General features: G+C 45.8%; 1 protein-coding gene across 2 annotated transcripts; it reads left to right on the forward strand.

Moving 5' to 3' along the window:
- The first annotated feature begins 333 nt into the window (after positions 1–333).
- RAMP2 (receptor activity modifying protein 2) lies at positions 334–13733 on the forward strand. Of its 2 annotated transcripts, none has more exons than XM_063116738.1 (4): positions 334–695; positions 2313–2408; positions 11174–11276; positions 12421–13733. In XM_063116738.1, exons 1-4 carry the CDS (start codon positions 647–649, stop codon positions 12674–12676), a joined length of 504 nt encoding a protein of 167 aa, XP_062972808.1. In that variant the 5' UTR covers positions 334–646; the 3' UTR covers positions 12677–13733. The 2 variants fall into 2 exon arrangements, with proteins under 2 accessions (XP_062972808.1, XP_062972800.1); XM_063116730.1 differs by having other exon boundaries at positions 532–695; positions 2316–2408.
- Positions 13734–26531: the final 12798 nt, after the last annotated feature.

Genomic DNA, 26531 nt, shown 5'->3' on the forward strand with positions numbered 1-26531 from the left:
CCTGGTTGCATTAAACCTCCCCGCTTTTTTTCTTGCTCCTCACAGATGTTATACTTTGGAGCACATGTTATTATAACAATTGTTTGTGGCTTCTTTTAACCCTGGTTCAAGCATGAGTCAGTTGAGCTGTGCAGATGTCAGAAGAGCCCTCAGGCTGTCTGTCCCTGATTTTGCCTGACTTTGCACTGGGGGTGGGAGGGGGAGGCAGTGTCTGTTTCCACAGGCTTGGCGTTCGTTCGTTCGTTCGTTCTCTCCCTTCTGCCCTGACTGCCCAATTTGAGCTGTCTCTGGGATTTCACAACAAAGCAGACAGAGCGAGAAGGAAATTGCCAAGCAAAGGCCTTGTAAAGGCGATGTGCTGTGAACAGTGCTCTCTTGCTGCAAGGCAGGGTGACCCAAGGTGGCTGCCCCGGGGTTACAGAGGTCCTGGTGACTCTGAATGGGTGTGGGAGCAAGGGAGGAGACTTGAGCCTCAGCAGAGCCCCTGGGAGCAGGACTTGCTCCTGAATCTCATTTTTCACATGTCTGCAGCACTCTCACTACCAGCCCTGTCAGAGGAAAGGAGGCGCTTCCTGTTATTCTGATTCAAACCTCAAGCTGGACAGAAGGGAAGAGGCAGCTGTGCAGAGTGGCAGGGTGGACAACGATGGCGGGCCAGTGCCTCTCCTTGCAGCTGCTTCTGCTGGCCTTTACAGGTAAGTTCTTCGGAGGGCGGGCGTGGTAGGCAGCACGGAGCTTTGGGGCCAGTTTTGCGGGACAGCTTATAGTGGCTTTAGTTCTTTGGGCTGGAGAGAATGGTGATGGTGCTCCTCATGTGGGTCGGGTTGCTGCAGCAAGCAAACGGGTGGGGTGACCATTCAGGGAATCCCTGCAAGGCCGACTCAGACCTCAGAGTCTGACATTCATTGCTTCCTCTGACACGGTTTCTTGTTTGAAATGGAGCTCTTGATCTTTTTCCTGACTCTGACATTACTGTCTGGTCTCTCTGTGTGCACAACACACCTTTTTAATCCACGTGTGCAGTATTTCCCCTGCTCTCCCACTAACGGCAAGTCTTTTTCTTACTAAGCTCTTCATTATCTGTCCCTCAAGATCTCAGCAGGGATAGTCAAAGTAATGCTTTGTTCTAAATGCTCCTCTCTTACCCCCTACTCTAGGTTTAATGGTGATTTGCTATCTCCGCAGGAGTGATGCCCCTTCCCACGCCAAGCTCCCTTTTGCACAAGGCCAGTCATACCCAGCCCTTGGGAGAATCTGGTGTGCCCCCGGCACTAAGGATCCGCCTGAGGCAGGGGCCAGTCTCTCGACCTTACTAAGTGCATTTTTCAAGTTCAGGCTTGCAATGACTTCTGAACACTCCTATGCCCAACTATTTTGGCATGCACCTCTCCCCTTTTAAAATATATGCATGGGGCTCTTTCTGGTGGGCATGACAGTTGGGCACTGGGTAGGCAAGGGTCATTCCTAGAAATATAGAGCTGAAGAAGCCAAGATCCCTCTGTTGCCAGGCAGGGCCATCCATCCATCCATCCATCCATCCCTCCACTCTCTCTTGGAGATAAACATGTGTGATCCAAACTATAGCGTACTGCAAACAAAGAACAGATGCATTTCTCTTATAGAGCAAACATGTCCAGAATGGCAGAAACGAGTGATCCAAGCCACATGCTGCAAGACAAAGCAGCTATGCTCCAAAGCAAATAGCATTGCAGATTTGGCAGTTAGATATGGCCCAGCGTACGTAGAGTGTACTCCCAGAGTCATTTTAAGGGAAATTTAATCTCTTTGCCACACAACATCCTGTTCCCGGTTGTAGCTGTTCCTCAAGCTCCAGAGGAAGCATGTGTAGGAGGAGCCCTTCCTGCCCCAATGGACTACAATGCATGGGTTAAGTAACACATGAAACAAAGGGTCTGTTTGCATGTAATGACAGCCCATGGGTTAAGTAAACCATGGACTGCTAAGAACAAGTAGGAGAGAGCTGATGCCCTGCCAAGAGATCCAACACTGTTCTTTTAAATGAAAAGCAGCTTCCGGAAGGGAAAAACTGGACCAGAAAAGGGGCGGAAGAGGAGGAGCGCTTCGCTCTTTCTCTGATAGCTGGTACTCTGCTCCAAATTGTCCCTCTAAGCTGCTTCCAGGGGATCCCAAACTTGTTTTGGGAAGACAAACTCTCTTTGTCTTGAACCCAAATAGAATTCTCTCCTTCCACAAGGGATCCAGAGAGATTATTCCAAACTTGACTCATCAAATAAGCTATAGTTCTTCTTCAAGCCATTCTTGCATTCCCTTCTGTTCTCTCTCATCTGCAGCAGCTATTGGGCTTGATGCTCATTCTTGGACCACAACAGCGACTCCCCAGAATGTCAACATCTCTTTAGAAGAAGGAAACAGAACATTCTACATCCGTGAGTTATGCATGGTGTGGAGAGGTTTTTCTCCCCTCTCAAAATTCTAGAATCTGAGATCATACAATTAGGCTGACCATATTTTGGAAACCAAAAGGGAGGACAACATGGCCACCCCAAAGGGGCATGTCCACCAACTTGCCCAACCCCCAAGGGGGTGTGCCCAACAACATGAACAGCCCCTAAGCAGGCATGCCCACCCAGAAACAAGTCCCACTGATGTCAATAAAGCTTACTTCCAGATAAATGAATACAGGATTGCAGCCTCTTCGCGTCTGTTCACCTTACAGTAGCAAGTGCAAGCCCCTCCTGTCAAGGGCAACCATGCACTCACAGAACCTGGCCTCGTGGCTCATGCCACCAACAGGTGCTCTCCAGAAAGATGCTTTCAGAGCCTAGGAGGTCCAGACACACTCAAGGAAGTCAGGCCAAATCATGCTATGCACTCACATAATTATCTCACTAGGACAGAACAATTCTGGTACAACGTTTGAGACATTAGCTGCCATGCCACAACAACAGTTTGTTCACAGATAATTGAGAATAAAAAGTGAACACGCCAAGATAAGTACAGATGGCTACTGAGAGGAGACTTAGTATAGCTGAACGAGTAGCCCATGCTTGCAGTGTAGAGCAATTGTCTTTCAAATCATGCCAAAAGACAAACAAGCTGCTTTTCAAAACCATGGGTTGTATTCAGAGTCTAAATTCCATTCATTTCAATGGGTCTAAGACTAACATTGGATACAACCAATTGTTCTTTTTCATGGGATCTTTCATACACCATTGTCTTCATCTTCTTGCTATTGGTTAGACAAATGTGTATGGCAGCTGCAGATTAAAAGCAACTAGTATGCTGACATGAATACTACTAAAACCAGATATCTCCAATATATTATACTGATTTTACTGAGGCAACTGCCCCATCATTCCAGATGCTCTTAAAACAACTTTCAGATATTCCCATTCAGTTACAACGAAATACAATGGAAAACTTTACTGAGGTGTCATTTTATGGCAATTCCAAACCCACCCTCCCTAAGACAATTAAAAACAAACAAACAAACAAACAAACCTACACACACACACACACACACACACACTTAACTGGGGGTCAGGAGGAGCACAATAAAAATCCAGCCCACACTCATGAAAGGCAAAATAATAATAAACCACAGCAACCCACACAAGGAAAAATAACATTCATCAACATAATAAATCCACACAGGCATACACACACCCAAGGCAAACTACACAAACAAACAAACAACGCCATTAAAAACACAACACAGCCATCTACTCTCCCAAAGCATTGTGAGCATCATCATCCCACACATGCGCTAAGGCAAAAACCAAACAAATGAGAAACATACATACACAACCGGGGCTAAAAAGTAAAATACAAATCTATACCCACCAACATGCTCACCCACTAATAATTGTTTTAAAATACACCCAAGGCAAGCCCACTCCCAGCACACACTCACCCAATTAATTCATCAAAACCAGTACCCAAAGAATGTATAGAAAGTCAGTGACAATTTATTTCTTCAATGCAGCCAGAGATTAAATCCAATCAACCCCCTCCACTGTAGGTTGCAGCTAGAGGCATTTCATTTGGACTTCAATTACTTTAATACCCCCCCACATACAAGAGCAGCAATTCCCAGAAGTGCAGAGAAACATGCCTGACCAAAATACACACACACACACACACACACACACACACACACACACACACACTTACTTTATATAGTTGAGCAACTTTTAAAACCACTACTTGAAGAGATGCCCTCTTTTTGGAGACCTGGGCATGCTGTGGCTGGGAGGGAGTTGCTGGACAACAAGGTGGGCTGCGCTGACTCAAGCAAGCAAGCAAGCAAGCTGGTATGCCCCACCCCCCAAATTCAAGCCTCATGAGTGCCTATGGCAGCTGAAGAAATGCTGGCTGGAACAGAGAGCAAGTCTGGGCATGTCCCGAAAATCAACCAATTTTCTGTCTTCCTTTTTTAAATTTACCCTTTTTTGCCCTCTCAGTCAGTTATAAGAACATTGTTTTTGTTTTTAATAGAAGGTAAAATTAAACGTATCCTACCTATGCGACAACAATATTCCACAGTTTCTAATTCCAGGGAAAAGAGGAGAACAGGGGCAGCCAAGCAGCAGGGGCTAGCAGCCCAGCAAAACACATCGCTCCAGCCTCGCACCGGCTCCAGCTCCAGCCCCGCCCTGGCTCCAACTCCAGCCCCGGCTCCAGCTCCAACTTCAGCTCCAGCCCCAGCCCCAGCCCCGGCAGCTCCAGCTCCAGCCCCGCCCCGGCTCCAACTCCAGCCCCGGCTCCAGCTCCAACTTCAGCTGCAGCCCCAGCCCCAGCCCCGGCAGCTCCAGCTCCAGCCCCGCCCCGGCTCCAACTCCAGCCCCAGGTTCAACTTCAGCTGCAGCTGCAGCCCCAGCCCTGGCCCCAGCCTGGCAGCTCCAGGTCCAGCCCCGCCCCGGCTCTAGCTCCAACTCCAGCCCTGGCTCCAGCTCTCCAGCTCCAGCCCCAGCCCCAGCCCCGCCAGCTCCAGCTCCAGCTCCAGCCCCGCCCTGGCTCCAACTCCAGCCCCGGATCCAGCTCCAACTTCAGCTGCAGCCCCAGCCCTGGCCCCAGCCCTCCAGCTCCAGCCCCGCCCCGGCTCCAACTCCAGCTCCGGCTCCAGCTCCAACTTCAGCTGCAGCCCCAGCTGCAGCCCCAGCCCGGCAGCTCCAGCTGCAGCCCCAGCCCGGCAGCTCCAGCTCCAGCCCCACCCCGGCAGCTCCAGCTCCAACTTCAGCTGCAGCCCCAGCCCTGGCCCCAGTCCGGCAGCTCCAGCTCCGGCCCCGGCCCGGCTCCAACTCCAGCTCCAGCTCCAGCTCCAACTTCAGCTGCAGCCCCAGCCCTGGCCCCAGCCCGGCAGCTCCAGCTCCAGCCCCGGCTCCAGCTCTGCAGCTCCAGCCCCGGCTCCAGCTCCAACCCCAGCTCCAACTCCAGGGCATCGCTGGGGGGTGGGGGCTGCAAGGCTTGTTCTCAGAGAACAGTTCTCCCAGCTCACTCACCCAGCGATGCTGGCCTTCTCCTCTGCGCTGGCGCGCGTGTGTCAGCACAGAGGAGAAGGGGAGGGCGTCGGTGGAGGGCTGGGGCTGCGAGGCCTGTTCTCAGAGAACGGGTCTCCCAGCTCCTCCCCCCTCAGCAACGCAGGCCTCAGGACCGTGATTTTCCGGGGCATTTGGGGGGATTTTGAAATCTCCCCCCGGATCTCGTTTGGGGGCGGGATTTCCTAACATGTCCGGGCAAATCCGGGCGTTTGGTCACCCTAACAATGAAGCTGATTGGTGGGAGATTCAGGACAGACTAAAGGAAGTACTTCTTCACACAGTGCACTATTACACTAAAAGAATTCGCTACCACAAGATGTGGGAATGGCCACCAACTTATATGGCTTTAAAAGACAGACAAATTCATGGAGAATGAGGCTATCAATGGCTACTATTTATGATGCCTGTATGCCATCTCCAGGATCAGAGGCAGAATGCCACTAAATAATAGCTGCTGGGGAATAACCACAAGAGAAGGCTGTTGCCTTCATGTCTTGCTTGTGCAATTCCCATTGTTGGCCACTGTAGGAAACATGAGGCTGGCCTTTGGTCTGATCCAGCAGGCCCCGTCTATACGGAGGAGGCGCTTGGGCGCCAGGAGGCACCTTGCACCTGCACTTGCTTTCCTTCCTGGCATCTGCACGGGAAGGAAGGCAAGTGCGATTTTTCCTGCCCAATGCCTCTTGAAAAGTTGTAAAGAAAAAGAAACGGGGGGGGGGCAGCAGAGGAAAGGAATGGGGCCGTTCCTACCTAGGGGGGGAGGAAAGGAATGGGGCTGTCCCTCCCCCCTTTGAAAAAAATGTAAAGACCCCCAATCTGCGGAACTCTGCATATTGAGATTGGAGGTAGACCATATGGTGGGTTTCTTGGCACATTTTCAAAAGATTTTTCAAAAAAAGAAACGGGGGGAGAGGAAAGGAACAGGGCTATTCCTCCTCGACAGGCGGGGGGGGGAAGGAAAGGAACGGGGCCATCCCCCTTTTCTTTTTACTTTAATGAACCTAATCTGCTAAAATCCGCATATTGAGATTGGAGGTAGACCGGTCCTCCCAACCAATTTGCATTTAAATTTATCTTTGTTTCTGTGGAGCTCCGCAGCGTTAGAACATAAAATAAAAAAGGGAGGAACAGCACTGTTCCTGTCCTCCCCCCATTTTTCTGTTTTTTTTTTTTTTACTTTTTTAGACCCACGGAGCCACCTCCGCTGCCAAAAAAGTCGGGGTAAACTCCTGACTTTTTTGGAGCGGATTTTTTAGGGTTTGCCCCTGGATGGCTTCGCAGTTGCGGCTGTGTCATCTGTCCAAAAATGAAAAGATGCTCATTTACGGCGGTGTGAGCAGTCGCATGGACAAACCCTAGGACTCTTATAACCTTATGACAGCAGAACCTGGCAGTTGCTGGGGTGGGAATTTGGTGCCTCTGAGTATGTAGGAATGCATTTCCCTCCCCACCATTGAATGATCGCAGCTTGCTCAACCCATAGTGGCATGCTCTTTGTTATGGAAACATTTTGGGTCAGGCCTTTTGCTCATCTATCACCCTGTCTTCTGGCGGATGCCAGGTCGATTGGTCCTGGGAAAGCAGAATGTAAGCCTATGCAGCAGGGTCTTGCTATTTATTGTTTTACTCTGTACAGCACCATGTACATTAATGGTGCTATATAAATAAATAAATAAATAAATAATAATAATAATAATAAAGCTTACAAGGCCCTTTCTACACTGGCCATTTACCCCCGGGTTGTCCCTGGGTGCTCCCAAATAATGCACAGGGACTCCCAGAGGCAGGGGGGACATGCACGGATTTCTCAAGGTATAAAGAAACCCTGGGGAAACCCAATTCTTCTAGAAGTCCCGGGGTGATCCTGAGGACCATGGGTGGTGTGGGCACCTGTCCTGGCTTCTTCCCTCCTCCCCGCGAGTAGCAGGGGTCAGCAGGGGGAAGGAGCTGGGCTGGGGGCAGGCCAGGGACATCAGGGTGGGGTGAGGAGCAGGGTTGGCCCTTTTTTCTTTTCTTTTCTTAACTTACATTTTGTTGGAGTGCAAGTGCGCTCTAGCTTCTGTTTCTTTTTTTAAAATGGTGGCTACGATGGGTGCGACATCCCTCTTCACTTCCAGGATGTTGTGCGGCCGTCTGGACACAGGATGATAATCCCGGAAGCCAGAAATCCCAGGATCGTCTCCCCTGCATCCCTCTACACCCTTAGGTGAAGAAAGGGCCAAGAAGAGCAAGAGATTAATAGCCATCTCTAGTTCTCTAGGCTTTGGTAGTCAGATGCCTGTGATGGTTGTAAGCATGAATTTTACAGCTGGGTTTATCTTTGCCCAGCCTTCCCCAACCTGGTGCCTTCCAGGTGTTTTGGACTTCCAAGTCCCTTCAGCCCCAGCCAGCGTGGCCAATGGTATGGGACACTGGGAGTTGTAGTCTAAAACATCTGGAGGGCACCTGCTTAGGCTTGTAGCCTATAGCCATTAAGAGAATGAACCCCAGAAAGTAGTGTGTGATCTCTAACAACTTCTCCTCCTTTCAAGCAGAAGACCCTGAGGAATAATAATGGGTGTGCACTTCGATTTGCAAGCTTCACTTCAAATCCTTCTAAAGACTGATGCTTCAAAGGTTCAAAACAGGGACTTGCAAGTTTCAAAGTCAAGCTGACTGCCATATTTTGAGGGATTGGCACTGCAGAGGTCATACAGATGCATCCCCTTCCAGCTTCCTGCATGGAATTTGATTTTAAAAAGGAAAGAAAAAGAAAGAAAGAAAGAAAGAAAGAAAGAAAGAAAGAAAGAAATTAAATATTAAAAAAATGTTCCCTCTAATTTACATTTGAAGGCAGCAGATAGTCTGCAAGATAAGAAAGACAGCCATACTAACATATTGTTCCCCACACATTTTACTTTGGGGCTGTCTTCAAGGGATTTTTCCTGTGGCTTGGGTGCATTGTCAGGTCCTTTGCAACAGATGACGGCATGGCCAGCACACATGTAACCAGCCACTTCTGCCTCGAAAAGTCACGGTATTGCACAGTTGTTTTACTGTGTTCTTTTTAGTTGAAGCTGCTTCCATGCGCTTACTCTGCAATGCACCCTCGTGGCTCCACATTCATTCCTGGGCATGCCTGTGACCCGGCTGGGATGTGGTCAAGGGCTGGGGCTGGGGCTGCCCCTTCCCCCCATCACGCCTTTTCCCATTCCGTTGAGAGTTTTAATTGCTGCCTACTTCGCTTCCCTGATGTTATTTTAATTACCGTATTTCTTTGATTTTAAGACGCCATCAATTGTAAGACGCACACTAATTTCAGTACCACCAACACACAAAAAACAACCCTAAGACACACTCGTGATTCTAAGACGCGCCCCATTTTTAGAGATGTTTATATGGGGGGAAAAGTGCGTCTTAGAATCGAAGAAATAGGGTAGCTTCTCCGATGCTGTGTCTGTTCTCCCCAATATGAATCCAAAACGGGGCATTTCTGGAGGGAGCTTTTATTCTTTACTTTGCTGTTGCACAACAGATTTCTAAAAATATAGATCTGCCGCATGAGTTCCTTCCCAATCTCATTCATACTACCAGTAGCAGGGGGAGCCTGGAGAGGGGTGGGTAACAAGCCTCTCTCACTGATGACGTTAGTGCTACCCTGCCCCCATCTAGAAGTATGCTTTTCCTGGCACCGAAAAAATGGGTTTTAGGGACAGCTGGCTCCGCCATGTAACTCTGACAGAGCAGAGCCGATTTCCTCATACAGCGGAGAATAAGAGCGAGGTGCTTTCCTCCTGTGTTCGTCAAGATGAGGCCAATGGCTCTCTTTATCAAGGGAAATACTTCACCTGCTTCTAAAGCTTCCTGAAGGGCCAATTGGGACTTCCTCTCTTCTGGCCCACTTCTTGGGTGAGCTAGAAGTGAGAGAGTGGGTGCATTTGCATGCCAGGCTAAGCCAACCTGAGAAGAAGCCATGGTGGATGGGTAGCTTGCCCTTTACTCCTGACAGATGGTCACCTACTCGGCAGCTTCCCAGGGCTTGTTTCTCCCCCAGTCCCTCTCAGTCCTCCAGCCTGCTACTGCCACGTATCCCGGGGAGGCATGAAATCCTCCTTTCCTTGTTCCCTGCATCATCACCATTGCTGCAGTTGGTCCTCCGCAGTTGCCTTTCTGCAGCTAGTCCCCTGCCCCCGCCATTGGGTCACAAAAAAGAAATTATTTTCCAAGCCCTTATTTATGCAGGTAGGCATTCATGAACTTTTTATTTTTCCTGCTATGAAATTTGCATAAATTTGCAAAAGTGAAGACTTTACCTTGATAAAGACCTGTTTGCATGACTGCAGAGTGGTTAATAAGGTCCTTTATTAATTTAATAAATTAATAATATTTAATTTATTAAATATTTATTTAATAATTTATTTATTTATTTATTTATTTATTACAGTTCTATACCGCCCAATAGCCGGAGCTCTCTGGGCGGTTCACAAAAATTAAAAACATTTTTAAAACAACAGTATAAAACCATAATATAAAATATGATCTAAAAGCTCAACCAGATCAAAACAGCAGCAATGCAAAATTACAAATTTAAAACACCTAGTTAAAATTTATTTATAGACTGTTAAAATGCTGGGAGAATAAAAAAGTCTTCACCTGGCGTCTAAAAGCATATAATGTAGGTGCCAAGCGAACTCCAGGGTGCCACAGCAGAGAAGGCCCTCCTCCTGGTAGCCACCTGCCTCACTTCCTTTGGCAGGGGCTCGCGGAGAAGGACCCCTGAGGATGTACCCTGAGGTACATACGGGAGGAGGTGTTCCTTCAGATAGCCTGGCCCCAAGCCATTTAGGGCTTTAAATGTTAATACCAGCACTTTGAAGCGGGCCCAGACCTGGACTGGCAGCCAATGAAGCTGGAAAAGGACTGGCGTGATGTGTTGGCTTGTTAAGTCCCTCTGGTATATGCTGGTCATGTGCCAGAGGGATTAGCATAATTACCCTCAGCTTGTTGGGTCATGTAAACCTGGCCAGGGTAGCTTGTAGCTATGAGTAACAAGTCACCCAGAACTCATGGGCTGTTGTAGGGTTCTGCAGTGAAGTGTCCTTTCTGCAACTGGTCCGCTGCAGTTGCCAGCTGACAAGAGAAACTCCCACCCACCCACTACATCAGATTGTTTCCCTTCCTTCCTTCACTATTGTTGTGAGCCACATTGAGAACACCAGTCAAAAAGTGAGACATACAACGAAAAGCACAGCAAGTGAATACATTTAAAATCATTTGCTCACTGCCATCCTATAGAAATGATGTGCTGACTGATTAGATGTAGATGCACTATGGTAAGCATCATGGGGCCTTCCAGTTGTTTTGTCTTGCAACTCCTAGCCAGTATAGCCAGAGGCTTGGGACGATGAGAGTTGTAGGGCACAACATCTAGGGGGCTGCAAGTTGCCCACCCCTGCACTATGGAGTTCTCCCTGCATGGGTCAGTAGTCGGTTCACAACAGGACAAAATGGAGGTTATATTCCATTAGTCTTGTTGGTGCATCTACCAAAACTCCCATTCTGTAGGCTTTTGGCATCAGGTGACCCAGCCAGTACCTTTTCCCCTCTCTGCTGACCTACCATACACACCTGAAGGATGTTATTCATGACATTTTGCTTCCTTTCCTCTCTAGATGCATTGTACAGTGTCATTGCAGAAAACTGCTGGAGATTCTTTGTTCACCAGATGGGCAATGTCAGCAAAGTGCACTGGTGTGAATGGAGAGCTATTAGCAGGTATTGAAGAGCTCACATTAAACGAAACTTTTTGTGCAAATTCAAAATGTGGTCATATGAAATTCTGAATTTTGGCATACAAATGCTGGCGTTTTCAGTTTTTTTAAAAAAATAAAGTCAAACCCCAGATCTTGAGACATGTTGATAAAATGTTTTAAGCAATAATACATTAATTTGCCAGAAATCATTACTGAAACCATTTAAAGAAAGGCATCTGTTTGGAAGTGTTATTTTTTTGTTTATCTGGGGGAGCATTTTTGCAAGCAAAGCTGACTGGGGGAAATGTTTTGTGTCGTTTCACCATTTGATATCATCTAATTTGTGTGTGGCATCTTACTTTTGTTTTATCTGTTTTGGTGGATTTCAGATTATGTTCTAGGAAACTCTGGGGCATTTCAGATTTATTGGGGAATCCTTATTTAGAGGATCAGTAATGGAGTGCAGACCCTTAAGTACTGCCAAAAAAGAGGAATTATATAAACAAAAAAGAGAACAAAATAGGACACCAATTTGCATAATATTTGCATATGCACATATAGCTGCAAATTTAAAAACAGCAACTATAACTTAAATAGAAATACAATATATCTCATCATAGTCAAGAAGACTGACTAGGTGACCTGTTTGCCTGCTCAGTCTGCTGTGTAGGTGCTAACTGTTGACGGACAACTTTGAGGCCCCTGCTGCTCTTTCTCCTTATAGCTATTTGGTCTTAAACCAGACTAGGACTGAACAGCCCATCAAATAGAGGACACATTCAAATAGAAGATTGTCCTCTTTCAGCTCCCCAAAATAGAGACTGTCCTCTATAAAGTAGGACAACTGGCCACCTCCTTTCTTCAAAGTTAGCCAATCTTGCTGCATGTTCTAGGCTGCATTCTCAATTCATGAGTGGGTTTGATAGGAAAGCCAAATGGGCCTAGTCAACGCTCCATGTGAACAAAGTATGTGAATGAAGTATGAACACTAGAACATCAAAGCTATTAAGACAAGAGTTCGGTGAAGTAGAAAGTGCAAAACATCTGGGGTCTGCGGGGCAAGGTTTCCCCTGAGGGCAAAGGACCAACTTTCCCTGTGTAGATGGCTTCCATCTAAGGCTCCTACACCTGGCTCTCTTACTCTGTTTCCTCTATCAACTCCACAGACCATACAGTGAACTGCGACGCTGCCTGGAAGAATGGGCTGATAACCTGAGCTATGGCTTCCCCAATGCCTTGGCTGACAACTACACTGTCTTCAGCCACCGCATGTACTTCCTCAACTGCACTGAAGAATACCCTCTTCTCATGGACCCCCCTGAAAATGTTTTACTGCCCCTTATCATAACTCCCATCTGCCTCATCCCTTTTCTGGTCACTCTTGTTGTGTTGAAGAGCAAGGATGGGGAGATGCAGTCATGAGTCCTGACCTTCATTTACTAACATCGTAGGGCCCACATGGCCAAACACTCTGCAATGCTATTACAATCTTCATCTCTTGACTATCATGGGATTGCCCCCCTCCAACTCCAAGAAACCACAACCTGACATGAACCACTGTACTGGAGACTTAACCTTGAGACTTTGAATGCTAAAAGTATTGAGGCACCTTACAACTTGTATTAAAAGAAGTAGCATAGAATCTCTGTCATAGAAGCAAATGCAGCCACATATACACAGCAGACTTAAACCAGTTTGAAAGTGGTCTAACTATTGTAGTTCATTCTGAAGGGATTCTGGAAATTGTAGTGCTACAGAACTGCTGGAAATTCTTGGTGATAACTCCCTAGACTCTTTACAGAATTGGTTTCCAGAGTTCTGTGGAGGGAAGCCATGACAGTTAAAGACTACAGGGTAGCTTTGAGTAGGCCAAACATACGTGAGTCTGCTCTGGCCACTTGTGTAAACATTTCTTTCTGTAGATTGGTATCTTCTCCCCTCCACCCAAATTTTCCAGAATGTTGCAGCTGCCTAAGTACATGAGGTGCTTATTGATTCCATACACCAATAAATCTGTCTATTTTCATACAGGCTGTGGGGTTAGGCATCTGTATCACTCCTCCTATGTTTATTAGGACTGAGTTTCATAGAATCACGGAATAGCAGAGTTGGAAGGAGCCTAAAAGGCCATCAAGTCCAACCCCCTGCTCAATGCAGGAATCCACCCTACAGCATCCCTGACAGCTGGTTGTCCAGCTGCCTCTTGAAGGCCTCTAGTGTGGGAGAGACCACAACCTCCCTAGGTAACTGGTTCCATTGTCGTACTGCTCTAACAGTCAGGAAGTTTTTCCTGATGTCCAGCTGGAATCTTGCTTCCTTTAACTTAAGCCCCTTATTCCGTGTCCTGCACTCTGGGAGGATCGAGAAGAGATCCTGGCCCTCCTTTGTGTGACAACCTTTTAAGTATTTGAAGAGTGCTATCATGTCTCGTCTCCATCTTCTCTTCTCCAGGCTAAACATGCCCAGTTGTTTCAGTCTTTCTTCGTAGGGCTTTGTTTCCAGACCCCTGATCATCCTGGTTGCCCTCCTCTGAACAACCAGGATGATCAGGGGTCTGGAAACAAAGCCCTATTAAGAGAGACTGAAACAACTGGGCATGTTTAGCCTGGAGAAGAGAAGATTGAGGGGAGACATGAGAGCACTCTTCAAATACTTAAAAAGGTTGTCACACAGAGGAGGGCCAGGATCTCTTCTCGATCCTTGCAGAGGAGACTCCCAGAGGATACTCCAGAGACCTATCTTATTGTTTGCTGCAGTGTTTCTTCAGACCTGTTTTTTTTTAACTGTTGTTTAAAATGCAGTTACAGTATCAGCTGTTAAAGTGTTATTGAGGCTGCTGTCTTTAATGAATAGATTCTTCTTTCCAACTTATCACCTTTTTATTGTTTCCTGTCCAACATTACAGTGGCATTACTGATGAATACTCTCTTAATTGCACTTTAATTTGTTCCCTGCAATGGGAGTAATTATTTACTAATCTCCTCTTATCATTTTAAAATTTTCATTGTTTACAATGAAAAACTGCTATTTCATTATTTTAAAAATGAAAAAAGAGAGAGAGGCAATTAGTAATTAAAGTCCCCTAGCAGGCCAAAGAAAATGACTAGTTAACATGCAATTGAGAGGCCTCCTCTTAGTAATGCCTCTGTTATGCTAGGTAAGAAAGAATAAAGTGCAGAAGCTACTAGGAGGAAGCTATTAATTAAGATTGCAGGTGACCTTTGCTGAATGGGACTTATTTGTATATAAAACTTATAGAAGGATCTTAGTCATGGAAACAGAAATATAGCAATAGAAGCAGAATGGTTGAACTACATCCCTAGGGAAATCAAACTAGCCCCCTGTTTATTATCCTTTAGATGGGCAATGAAGCCTACATTATGCTGTCAAGCTTTTGAAGGTTTCTAATGTCGCTTTCTGATTTTGTTATAATGAATGTTCTGTCTCCAGTTTTATGTTATTGCTGTGCTGTATTAGTTTATTCTGTTTTTATTGCTGTTTTTATATCTGAATTTTGTATATTACCTCAAGCACCCAGAAGGTGGAGAGGCAATTTATAAATATGTCAAATAAATAAAATAAATATATTAAACGCTACGTTGAACCATTGTTTTAATTCCACTTCCAGATGCTTGTTGGAAGGCAATGCCTCATCAGTGCCAAGGAGCCTTAGGGCCTTGCTAGACGAGGCCTTAGCGCGCCTTGAGACCCGGATTCCCTGCTGTGCGTCCACATGACGCACAGGGGAATCCGGGCCCAGGCTGCACTGAGGCCTCCTCCAACGTCCCATAAGCAAAGTTGCTTATGGCACCTTTTTTGCAGCCACAGCCTCAGGCTGGAGCTGCGAAACGTCTAGGAAGGTCCGCGGCTTTTTGCGGCTACTCGGACCTGGCACAGCGCTCACACGAGCACTGTGTCCATCAGCCCGGGGGGGGGGGAAGAGAGGGGCAAGGGGGGATGGCAAGGGGGGAGGGCGGGTGAGAGAGCGCCATGCGCCGCCGCCCAAGCAAGCAGGCGAGCGGCGCTTGCCCGGGCAATGCCGCCCCATGCCAGGCCTTGCCCAGGCAAGCGCCGCTCGCCTGCTTGCTCGGGCGGCGGCGCGCGGCGCTCTCTCCCCCGCCCTCCCCCCTTGCCATCCCCCCTTGCCATCCTTCCCCCCCCCCCCCCCGTTTTTAAAAAAAGGACTTACCAGTCCGGAGTCTTCGGGCCGCACGCAGCCCCTTTAAACTAAAAAAGAAAAAAAGGCGGATGCTGCAGGGATCCGACGTCTCTGTGCGTCCGGCGTCTGGAAGCTGCGGCGGCGCGCGCTAACGTCAGCGCGCTGCCGCCCCGCCTCCCTGCCTGGATAAGCCAGCAGGTCTAGCAAAGCCCTTAGGCGGCAGTCCTAGTGTGACCATATGAAATGAAAAGAAGGACAGGGAGCATTTATCTTTAACAGTTTTATAGAAAAGGGAATTTCAGCAGCTGTCATTTGAATGCATGCAAGACCTGGTGAAATTCCCTCTTCATCACAACAATCAAAGCTGTAGGAGCTGTACATGAGTGACCAGATACAAAAGAGGGCAGGGCCCTGTCCTCCTTTTCATATGGTCACCTTAGGCAATCCTAACCTTTATCTTGGAGAGCGCCAACCCATCAGGTTCATGTAGGAGGAGCGTTGTTTCGCTCCTTCTCCCCCACCCCAGCCATGTTTCTCTCTCTTTTTAAATTAATTCTATTAATTTATTTATTACATTTATATACCGCCCCACAGCCGAAGCTCTCTGAACACCAATAGGACAGAGTTAATCTATACCAGTTCAAAGACTGTCCTAGATTACTGGCTGACTTGGGATCATTTCTGTGGGTCAGGAGAGCTTTGGATCCACAAACTCTCCTGGATCACCCCCAGATGCCCCCACCAGCATTCCTTCTTTCCCCTCTCTTTGAAGTTAAAGTCCTACAGTTGGAGGGGTAAGGGCCATGGGCATTTGTGTGTGTGTGGGGGGAATCCGTCAGCTCTCCCCCTCCAAGAGTAGACCATCTCTCTACCCTTGGAGGTGGAAATATGATCTATCCTAATGCCGCCCCCCAGGATGTCCTCCCAGGGACCATGCGATTGCAATTTTAGTGTGGAAGCAACCACAGTGAATATGTAGGAGGGAAGATAGTGTTATCCATAAGAGCTACCCCCACCCCCCACCTTACATGCAGCTGTCTGTCCAGGGAACCCTTCAGCCACTCAAATTATACTCTTTACAAGGCTGAAGACAGGAAAGCACCTTATGACTTAAAGCAAAACAGATTCAGAATGTAGTTTCCAATATTTATTAATAAACACAAGCAAAAATACACCGCACATATTTTCCTACTTATCTTTCTTATGTCTGCCAGCAGTAACAGATTAATAAAAGTTATCTTAATTCACCCAATGTCCAAGCAGTGCCCTGTTTAGTGGACAAGGTACCTGGCCATCCTTGTGTATAAGGCAGTGTTGGTGCCTGGCGGACCTCACTGGGGAGAGTGTTCCATAATTGGGAGGCCACCACTGAGAAGACCCTGTCCACCACCTTGTTCACAGAATTTGGCTTCCCAAATTATGTTATTCAGTAAACTAGATCCACTACAATGATCTACAGAAGTACATACTACAAACAATGACTGTGGCTCAGCATTCTTTCTCTCCTGCCCAAGGGTCTCTACTTCCCTTGCTCGGCTTCGTCCCTTCTCTTCTGCTGCCCCTTACGCCTGGAACACTCTTCCAGAACATTTGAGATCTACAAGCTCAATCACAACTTTTAAAGCTCAGCTAAAAACTTTTCTTTTTCCTAAAGCTTTTAAAACTTGATGTTGCTCGGACTTTATACTGTTAGTTTTACCCTACCCTGTGCCTGTTTTCCCTACCCAGTGCCTGTTTGCATTCCCTTCCCCTCCTTATTGCTTTACTATGATTTTAGTAGAATGTAAGCCTATGCGGAGGGTCTTGCTATTTACTGTTTTACGCTGTACAGCACCATGTACATTGATGGTGCTATATAAATAAATAATAATAATAAATAATAACTTGACCAAGTTTTCCCTTGCTATGTCAAGTGATACACATGATGGTTTTGGCTCTGGTGAGATACAGCTTCAGGAGTTAGATAAAAATGACATAATTCTAATGGGCTGTCTACCTACTCAACAGTTTCTCTTTACCCCATCCATTTATGTCATTTATATATTTAAAGAAGGGGTGGGCAGAAAGAAGATATCCAGATGTTTGGGACTTCAACTCCAAGCATTTCTGACCATTGTCTATGCTGGCAGGTGCTTCTGGGAATTGAAGTCCAAAGCACCTCCTGCCCTATATGGTTTGGGTCCAGGTTACCTACGGGATCCCCTTCTCCCGTACAATCTGCCCCCCACACTCAGGTCTTCTGGGAAGAGTTTATTCCAGTCAGCCACAACTAGGCTAATAACTGTTACCCAGAGGACCTTTTCTTCTGCCGCCCCCAGACTGTAGAATGGGCTGCAGGAGGAGATTCGTCACCTTAATACTCTCTCCGAGTTTAAGACAGCCATAAAGACTAGTGTCTTCCGGTAGGTCTACCCAGATGAATTTTAAGCTTAAGAATTTTAATATGTTGTGATGGTTATTTTAATATTGTATTGGTTTAATATGCTCTTTTAACTAGTTTTATGTATTATATTGTATTTAATGTTGTTCCCTTCCTTGATCCATAGAATCAGAAACATAGAATAGTAGAGTTGGAAGGGGCCTACAAGGCCATCAAGTCCAACCCCTTGCTCAATGCAGGAATCCACCCTAAAGCATACCTGACAGATGGTTGTCCAGCTGCCTCTTGAAGGCCTCTAGTATGGGAGAACCCACAACCTTCCTAGGTAACTGGTTCCTTTGTCATAATGCTCTAACAGTCAGGAAGTTTTTCCTGATGTCCAGCTGGAATCTTGCTTCCTGTAACTTGAACCCATTATTCCTTGTCCTGCACTCTGGGATGATCAAGAAGAGATCCTGGCCCTCCATTGTGTAACAACCTTTCAAGTATTTGAAGAGTGCTATCATTTCTCCCCTCAGCCTTCTTTTCTCCAGGTTAAACATGCCCAGTTCTTTCAGTCTCTCCTCATAGGGCTTTGTTTCCAGACCCCTGATCATCCTCGTTGCCCACTTCTCAACATGCTCCAGCTTGTCTGCATCCTTCTTGAATTGTGGAGCCCAGAACTGGACACAATACTCAAGAGGAGGCCTAACCAGAGCCGAATAGAGAGGAACCAGTACCTCACATGATTTAGAAGCTATACTTCTATTAATACAGCCCCAAATAGCATTTGCCTTTATTTTAGCCATATCGCACTGTTGGCCCAGAGGGAGAAGCAGGTAAGAAATAAAATTATTATTATTATTATTATTATTATTGATTTATTCTTCACTCTTCAGCTAGAAAGCCTCTCAGAGATTCTTACAGATAAGTAAAAACCAGACAGTCACTGCCCTCTAAGAAAACAGAAGAAAAACAAAAGGGGATGGCGACAGAAAAGGCAGGGCCATGAAAAAGGGTGAGCCTCGGGAGGACTGGCGAATTGCACCACTGCTGCTCCTCCTTTCACCTTTACCTCCAGCAGGTGCTCTGGGGAACCCCTCCGGCTACACTCCCACCATGGCATTTCCCACAGCGAGAGAGTGGCTTGTGGGGCTCTCTGGAGGAACCGCCCGCCCTCTCCCTGCCTTCTTGCATAGCCAGAAGAAGGGCTAGCGACTCTCGCAAGAGTAGCTTGAACTCCCACAAGAGCTGAGTGAAGTCTTGTGAGTGCTGCGTGAACTCCTGCAAGAGATGTGGCCCCTTTATTCCGTCATGTGGTTCTCTTCAGAGCCAATGAGGCAATGGTGCCAACATCATCAACAAAGGTAAGAAGGTCACTGGTTGCGGGATGTGATGTGGCTGCGGCAGCACCTCGGGCAGCGAGAGATCTCACACCGGGCCCGAGAAAATGTTACAACAAGGCTCTTATATAAGCAGCTGAAATGCGGTGTAGTGTCTTTAATAGCAAAGCGGCTGGCCAAACCATGAAATTTGGTGTGGTGGTATTTATTACCATGTAGATTAAATGAAATGCGGTGGGTGCTCTCTCTATGAAAACAGCCCTTCCCAACTTCGCCCCATTCCAGCAAACTGTCGGGGAATGCAGCAGATCTCTATTTTTATAAACTGGAGATGCACAGCTGTGCATCAGCAAAGTAAGGGATAAAAGCTCCCTCTACAAATGCGGTTTCAGATATACATTGGGGTGAATAAACGCAGCATCAGGGAAGTTAATTAACACAACCCTGCCCTCTGCTGGACTTCCGGCAACCAAGTAAGTACCCGTCAACCCCCGGCTTGACCCCACAGCAAGGTCACACAGCGGAAGGGCCGTGCTGGCCACACTTTGAAGAAAAGAATTGGGCTAAGTTCCCAACTTTTTTATTGCGCAGCTTGGGCAAAAAGCCCCACAGTGGCTGCGGGTCAGCAGCTGTGTCATGTAACTGACCCAACGCCACTGTGCAGCAACTGCGGGGCTCAGGCAATGTATAGACAGCCCCTAGCTGGCCCGTGTGGTTGGCTCTTCAGTCTGCTGTCCAGGGCCAGATCTACACCAAGCAGGATATGACACTTTGAAAACGGTTTGAAAACTGTATAGGGAGTGTGCCCTGGCCCCCAACAGTTGCCACTACTGTTATAAACCGTTTTAAAGCAGTAGTGTAGATCCTGCCCAGGTGTTAATTGTTGATGGGCAATAGTTCTTATAGTTCTCTCTTTAAAGAAGGTGTGAACTAGACAACACTTCAAAAAGGGGACAACACTTCAAAGAGAAGACTGTTCTCTGTATAAGAACCACCCTAACTCCATTCTAGTAAAAGAAAAAAAGAAGAAATATATCTTACAAGCCTGAAGTCTGCCAACTACTGCTGCAAAGAAAAAGGTTAAAATCTGTGCTGAATGTTTGGACATTGCTAGCTGTGATAGCCCTGTTTCTGTTAGCAACCTTAAAAAAAAAAAACCTGGCTAGAAACGCCCTCCCTCAGAGGAGGGCACAACACTTGAGTGCCAGGCCTCTACCAAATTAAAAACCGAATGAAGACATGATGCTCCTGGTCACACTTTCTTCAAGTTAAAATTAATTGGACATGATTCCAAGTATGTGTGTTTATTTTTTAAAAAATCTAAAAGTAATCTTAAAAAAAAGGTTCGCGGAGAAGGCAGGGGAATAATTGCGTTGGAAACATTTCCACCATGTTCTTATGCTGCTAGCTGGGTTTGATGGGAGGAAGGACATGCATTCTGAAGCTATCTCTCCTCCCTCCTGATTACCTTTGTTTCTAGTATTTTCCACCAGATGGGTGGTTCCTTCCTTCCTTCCCTCCTTCCTTCCTTCCTTCCTTCCTTCCTTCCTTCCTTCCTTCCTTCCTTCCCTCCCTCCTTCCTTCCTTCCCTCCTTCCTTCCTTCCTTCCTTCCTTCCTTCCTTCCTTCCTTCCTTCCTTCCCTCCTTCCTTCCTTCCTTCCTTCCTTCCTTCCTTCCCTCCTTCCTTCCTTCCTTCCCTCCTTCCTTCCTTCCTTCCTTCCTTCCTTCCTTCCTTCCTTCCTTCCCTCCTTCCTTCCTTCCTGGGGCATGGAATGGTATTGGCTCAAATCTTTCAGAAAGCGGGAAATTACACAATGAGCTACAAATAAAGCATTTGGGGAAGAGTCGGGGAGAGGACAGAGGTTGTGCCTCACTCTCAACAGAACCCAGTGAACACAAACAGAAATGACTCTTGGGGGTGGGGGAATTGAGCAAGGACTGATAGTATTAAAATGAGAGGAAAGGAAGGACACCAAACCATGAGCATGGAAGTGCTACCAGAGTTGCAGTTATTATTGTGGTGGTGGTTAGTAGTAGCAGCAGCAACAACAACAACAACATTGCTATAGGTGACTTCTGGACAATGGGCTCCTAGCACGGACAAGTCAAAAAGCATTGTGTAGTGTTTCTGACTTTTCCTCTTTAATAGTTTTTTGTGGAAAGAAGAAAAGAAGTGGTTGGACCCAGACTCCCCTGTAAAATTCCATGAACAAGGCTGGGTGACTTTATAATAACAGCCTTATATGGAAGCACCCTACGATAGTATCCCATTGGAAGGGGAAAGGGGAATTTTCCTAGCAACAAAATAGCATGAAAATAAAATTCAGCAACCTGCACCAAAGGGCAACTTTGAGGAGATATCTTTATTCCCTACATGACTAACAATTGTGCATTTATTACGTGGCAACAGGAATGCTAGAAAGGGCCCTTGACACTTCACTTTTCCTGCCTTATGTGGGTAACCACAGGAAAAGAGATGCAACTGCTGAAAGCCACAGTGACCTCTGGTGCCTCATGCACATAGGGATGCCGCTTCGTTGCCCCATCTTTCTTAGACTTTAGAATTCTGAAAGAGCCCCAAGACAAAAGCCACCCTCCTTTTGTGTCAGGTTCAGCCTTCCCCAGATTCATTTCCTCCTACCCCCTCAGGCCTTGTGGGACAAAAGGTTGCTCTTTTAGGAATTACAGTGTTTGTGTGTGTGGGGGGGGTGTTGCCTTTTAAATATGTCTGAACAAGATATAATTGCTTTACTACGATAGCACCATGTGAATTGATGGCGCTATATGAAATCATCATCATCATCATCATCACACAATGGTACGATCCAGCTACTATTAAACACATTTAGCTACCTAAACTTATATGTTTACTTAGCAGTAATTTCAAGAGAGCTCACTGGGACTTACATAATGATAAAGAATCTCCTTAAATAGGGGGCTTGTCTATACAGCTTCGTTACCCCAACCTAAATGCGCATATTTGCATTTTAGGTTACATGCAGCCATCCATTCACCTCAGCGCTGGGTTTTAACTGCAATAATACACATATTTGCATTCGCAACTTACCTCGGCTTTTAGATGGGGTCCAAGTTTGCACTGCCTTGTGGTTGTGTGTCTTTGGGGGAGTTATGTCGGATTTTGACGTGTGGGCGGAGCTTTGAGGGTAGAATAATGTGATTGGCCCATTTCCTGATTTTGCACCAATCCGCTGCCTCCTTCATTCACGCTGATTTTAGTTTGAAGTCTCTCTCTGGAGCACCGCAGAGAAAGCTTCTTAATACAAATTCATTCCTCTATTTATATATATATTCCTTTCCCTCTGTAGCCTTGTCCCATTCCCCCCGCGCTCCCACTCGGTTTGTGTGTTATATTAGTCTGTAGAGCTCCGCAGATAAGATTTATAGCTTCCTTGGCTTCTACTCTTTATCATCATATAAGGGATAATGTGATAGTGTGCATGTGTGCATTAATAACACTATAAAAAAATAATAATTCAGGAAATAAATCGCTGTTGCTGCTACAGTGTGATGCTCTTTACCTACATTCGAATCAATGAAAAATCAGGTTTTTATTTAATGAGCTATCCCACTGTTGTATAGACGAGGGCTAATACAGTAGGTCTTGACTAATGAGTGAAAAGCATATTACATGTCAGACATTTTCAGACTAAGCACAGGAGTGGGAGAAGCTCCTCTGCTCTTCTGACTTAAGGCCAGAAGAACAGTTCTTAAAATCTCAATCCTATGAGCTCTTACCTAGGAGTAAGACCTAGTAGGACTTACCTGGGAGGAATAGGCGTAGGACTGCACTGTTAAGTCCACTTCCTGGACATGGATTCTGCTGGTCAAATCATAGCAACGACCACCAAACGTTCATGGAGAAAGCTATCTCCGCCCAATGCTGCCCTGTGCTATCCTCAGAAAAGTGGTAAGATGCTATTTTTTTATTTTTTTATTTTGGATCCGTCAGTGTTTCTTCCTGTGTGACCTCAGGCTTAGGGATGGGAGAATGAGCTTTGCCCAAAGAATGTGCTCATGTTCCCATTTGGGGGTGTGAATGGGGCACATTCTGATGTTTAGCAAACTGAAATGAAATTCTCATACGTCCCTTCTGTTGCTTTAAGGACAGAGGTCCTAACAAGAAAGCCTGGTGTTATTTAGAAATATTGGAATGAGAGACTTGTGTAATTGTGCAATTCCGCTTTACCATAGTGGAATCTAGTGGTTGTATAATGAAATGTAGTAGAAAGGCAGAGGAAGAAACTACCTGGAAAAAATCATGTGTAAAGAAGCTGATCTTAGTATCACAAAGAAACCAGAATGCCCATTGTCTCTTGCAGTGACTCCTTTAATCACATACAAGACTTTGAACATGTAGCGGCTGGTTCATAGGCTGCTGCTCAAATCGGACTGCGATACTAGAGAAACGTTAGGGTTACAAAGCGCTGACTGATGGATGCCAGATTCAAACCTAGGTGAAGAAGGTGGTGGTTTTTGCTCTGGATCAGAATTGATGGAAAGTGTGGATGACTAGAAACTTACCTTGCAGAAGAAATAGGCCACTGCTGAAGTCTCCCTCTGGTTACAAGTTTTTGCATCAAATGTGCTTGAAATAGAATGAGTACAACAATGGTCAAATTGTGCTTTGGAAAAGGGAAAGACAAGACCAGGCACGCAGGCAAAAAGACAACAGGTGAAAGCAGAAGAATGCAGATTAAAAGAAAGGGCATTGGCAATAGCAGTTAGGGGCACAAGATGAGAGTTAAAATATCTTTAGTTCAAATACCAACTGAGACATAATCTAATGAGTCACTCAGCTGCTTCACTGTAATGTGCAGTTTGGTGATGACAATAGTGGCCTACAAAACAAGGTTGTGGTGAGGATTGTTCTGATAATGTACACAAAGCATTTGCATTACTTAGGAGAAGGGCCACATAAATGTTAGTGTTTATTGTTTCATTGTTGCTTGCTTTTCTGATGATTAAATGCCTAGATTATCCTGTATTGGTGTATGCCAGGTATCTCTTCTGAGTGAGTTTTCTGCGGCTATGCATGGATCAGGAGTTACACCAATGTAAACAAGAGTAAAGTTTGGCCCTTAATTACCTTTCTCAAAGATTAAAAAAAAGAAGGTCTGTGGACTTGAAAACCGTTGATAAAAGCATAAAACAATTTGTGGAAAGAACATGGAGGTAATTTATTTCTTGATTACATTTTTATACCGCCCAATAGCCGAAGCTCCCTGGGCGGTTCACAAAAATTAAAACCATAATAAAACAACCAACAGGTTAAAAGCACAAATACAAAATAGAGTATAAAAAGCCCAACCAGGATAAAACCACGTAGCAAAATTGATATAAGATTAAAATACAGTGTTAGAACAGTAAAATTAATTAAGTTAAAATTAAATGTTAAAATACTGAGAGAATAAAAAGGTCTTCAGCTGGCGATGAAAGGAGGAGGAGGCGTTCCTTCAAATAACCTGGCCTCAAACTGTTTAGGTCTTCAAATGTGAATACCAACACTTTGAATTGGGCCCGGATCTGGACTGGCAGCCAATGAAGTTGTAAAAGGACTGGCGTAATGTGATCTGGCCAGCCTAGCAATGTTTCTAGGGGGGAAATGTTTGGCTTCAATGCCCAAATTGTTTATGTACATTGCCCTGAAGTTTCTTCTTCTGTTGCAGGAGAAGGCTGATAATAAAAAAGTTGTAATAAAATTAAGGGAAAAACAACAACTCATCTCAAAATTCATCTTAAGGTTTGCACTGACAAACAGCAAGCCAACAAAATTACATAAAATCTTAACCTTAGTTATCAGTAGACATTGAACTTTCAGTGTGTAAGCTTCTGTAGACATGACAATTACACATTAATGATCACACAATTTAATGTGAGGGGGAAAGTAAGCGGTTCTTCAGACATTACCTCAGTGAAATGATGATGATGATGATGATGATGATGATGATGATGAAGAAGAATCTGAGTTCACAATTACACTAATTAGTTAAAGAGGAGTAACTTTGTTTTGCTGTTGATTATAATAACACAAGGCTATAAGGAAATACACAGGTCGCTGTTTGACTGTTGCAGGTAAATGCTATATTTACAAAATGTGAATGTAGTAATGTCACATTAGAGCTTTATTCTGCTGTCTAAGTTGGCGTGATTTGGAGACCTTCACAAATATTCCTCCTTAGGTAAAAACTCCAGACATCCCAGGTGCAAAAGTTTCAACAAAACTAGCAAAATCCTCCAAATGGGCTGTGGAAATTGACATTCTCAAGGTGCCAACTTGCCACTGAATTCAACCTAAGAGAAAAGGAGAAATTTGGAGGCACTGGAATAGATGCTTTCTGAGGAATGTGATAGAAGTGTTAGGAGTTTAGATCTGAGGAGTGAAATTTCTTAGATGGATTTCATTTGACACCTTAGTTATGAATACGTTCGAATAAGAAATGAAGATCATATCATGATTAGGCATAGATCATAGAATTAATTGGAGATTTATAAGGAGTTCAGATTACTAGGGTTGGGCAATAGGATTTAACAGGATTTTCTATTCTTGCATACATTATTGAAATAGTAAATTCGTCAGAAAACCTGTTTCAGTCAAGCAATGGAATGGTATCATAGAAGTATCTTCGGAATAAGAATGAACCATATTTTCTGCCCAGCACTAGTTCATGTTCATGGTTGCATGAACTGAGCCTGATGGAAAACAAGATATTACATTAGTTGTCCATTATAGATTATGAATGAATGAGAAGGTCTAAGCGACAGATGAACTCTTAGCAGAACCATTTTAATGGATAATTAAAATGGTGCTGTTGATATGCACCTGATACAATTTGAGTAACTATAGAATCAAGTAGGGCTGTGCACGGACCCCCCACTCCGCTCCGCTGCCGATCTGCAAATTGCGGATTCTGCCCGCTCCGCCTCGATCCGCCTAGGGTCCGCTCCGCTCTGCTGAAGAGCTTCGGCTCCAAATCGGAGCTCCCATCTTGCGGCCTACACTTCCAGGTTGAGCCGCGGGCTCTAGTGAAGCTGGTGATGGGCCACGACAGACGCAGGTAAGACCCCCCTCCCCCTTGCCCACTTACCTGGCTCTGCCGCTGTCGCCGCAGCTGCTTCAACTGAGCCCAAGGACTCAAACAGAAAGACCAGGCCGCACTTGGGTGGGAAGCCGGCTGTTGCGAGGGGGAGGAGCAGAATAGAGGCACCCCTCATGGCAAAATGTAGACCATGTGAGGTAGGGAGGGACTGTGCCTATAAAAGGCAGCCCACCCAAGGCATCGGCCTCTTTCATTTCATAAATGGAACTGCCCTTTCCTGACTTTTTTCCCCCTCCCCTGGCCCATACTGCCTCGGAACCTAGAGGTTCTATTACATCATCGTGGCTAGCAGGCTTGG

Source organism: Elgaria multicarinata, chromosome 1, assembly GCF_023053635.1.
Source record: "Elgaria multicarinata webbii isolate HBS135686 ecotype San Diego chromosome 1, rElgMul1.1.pri, whole genome shotgun sequence".
Classification (NCBI taxonomy): domain Eukaryota; kingdom Metazoa; phylum Chordata; class Lepidosauria; order Squamata; family Anguidae; genus Elgaria; species Elgaria multicarinata.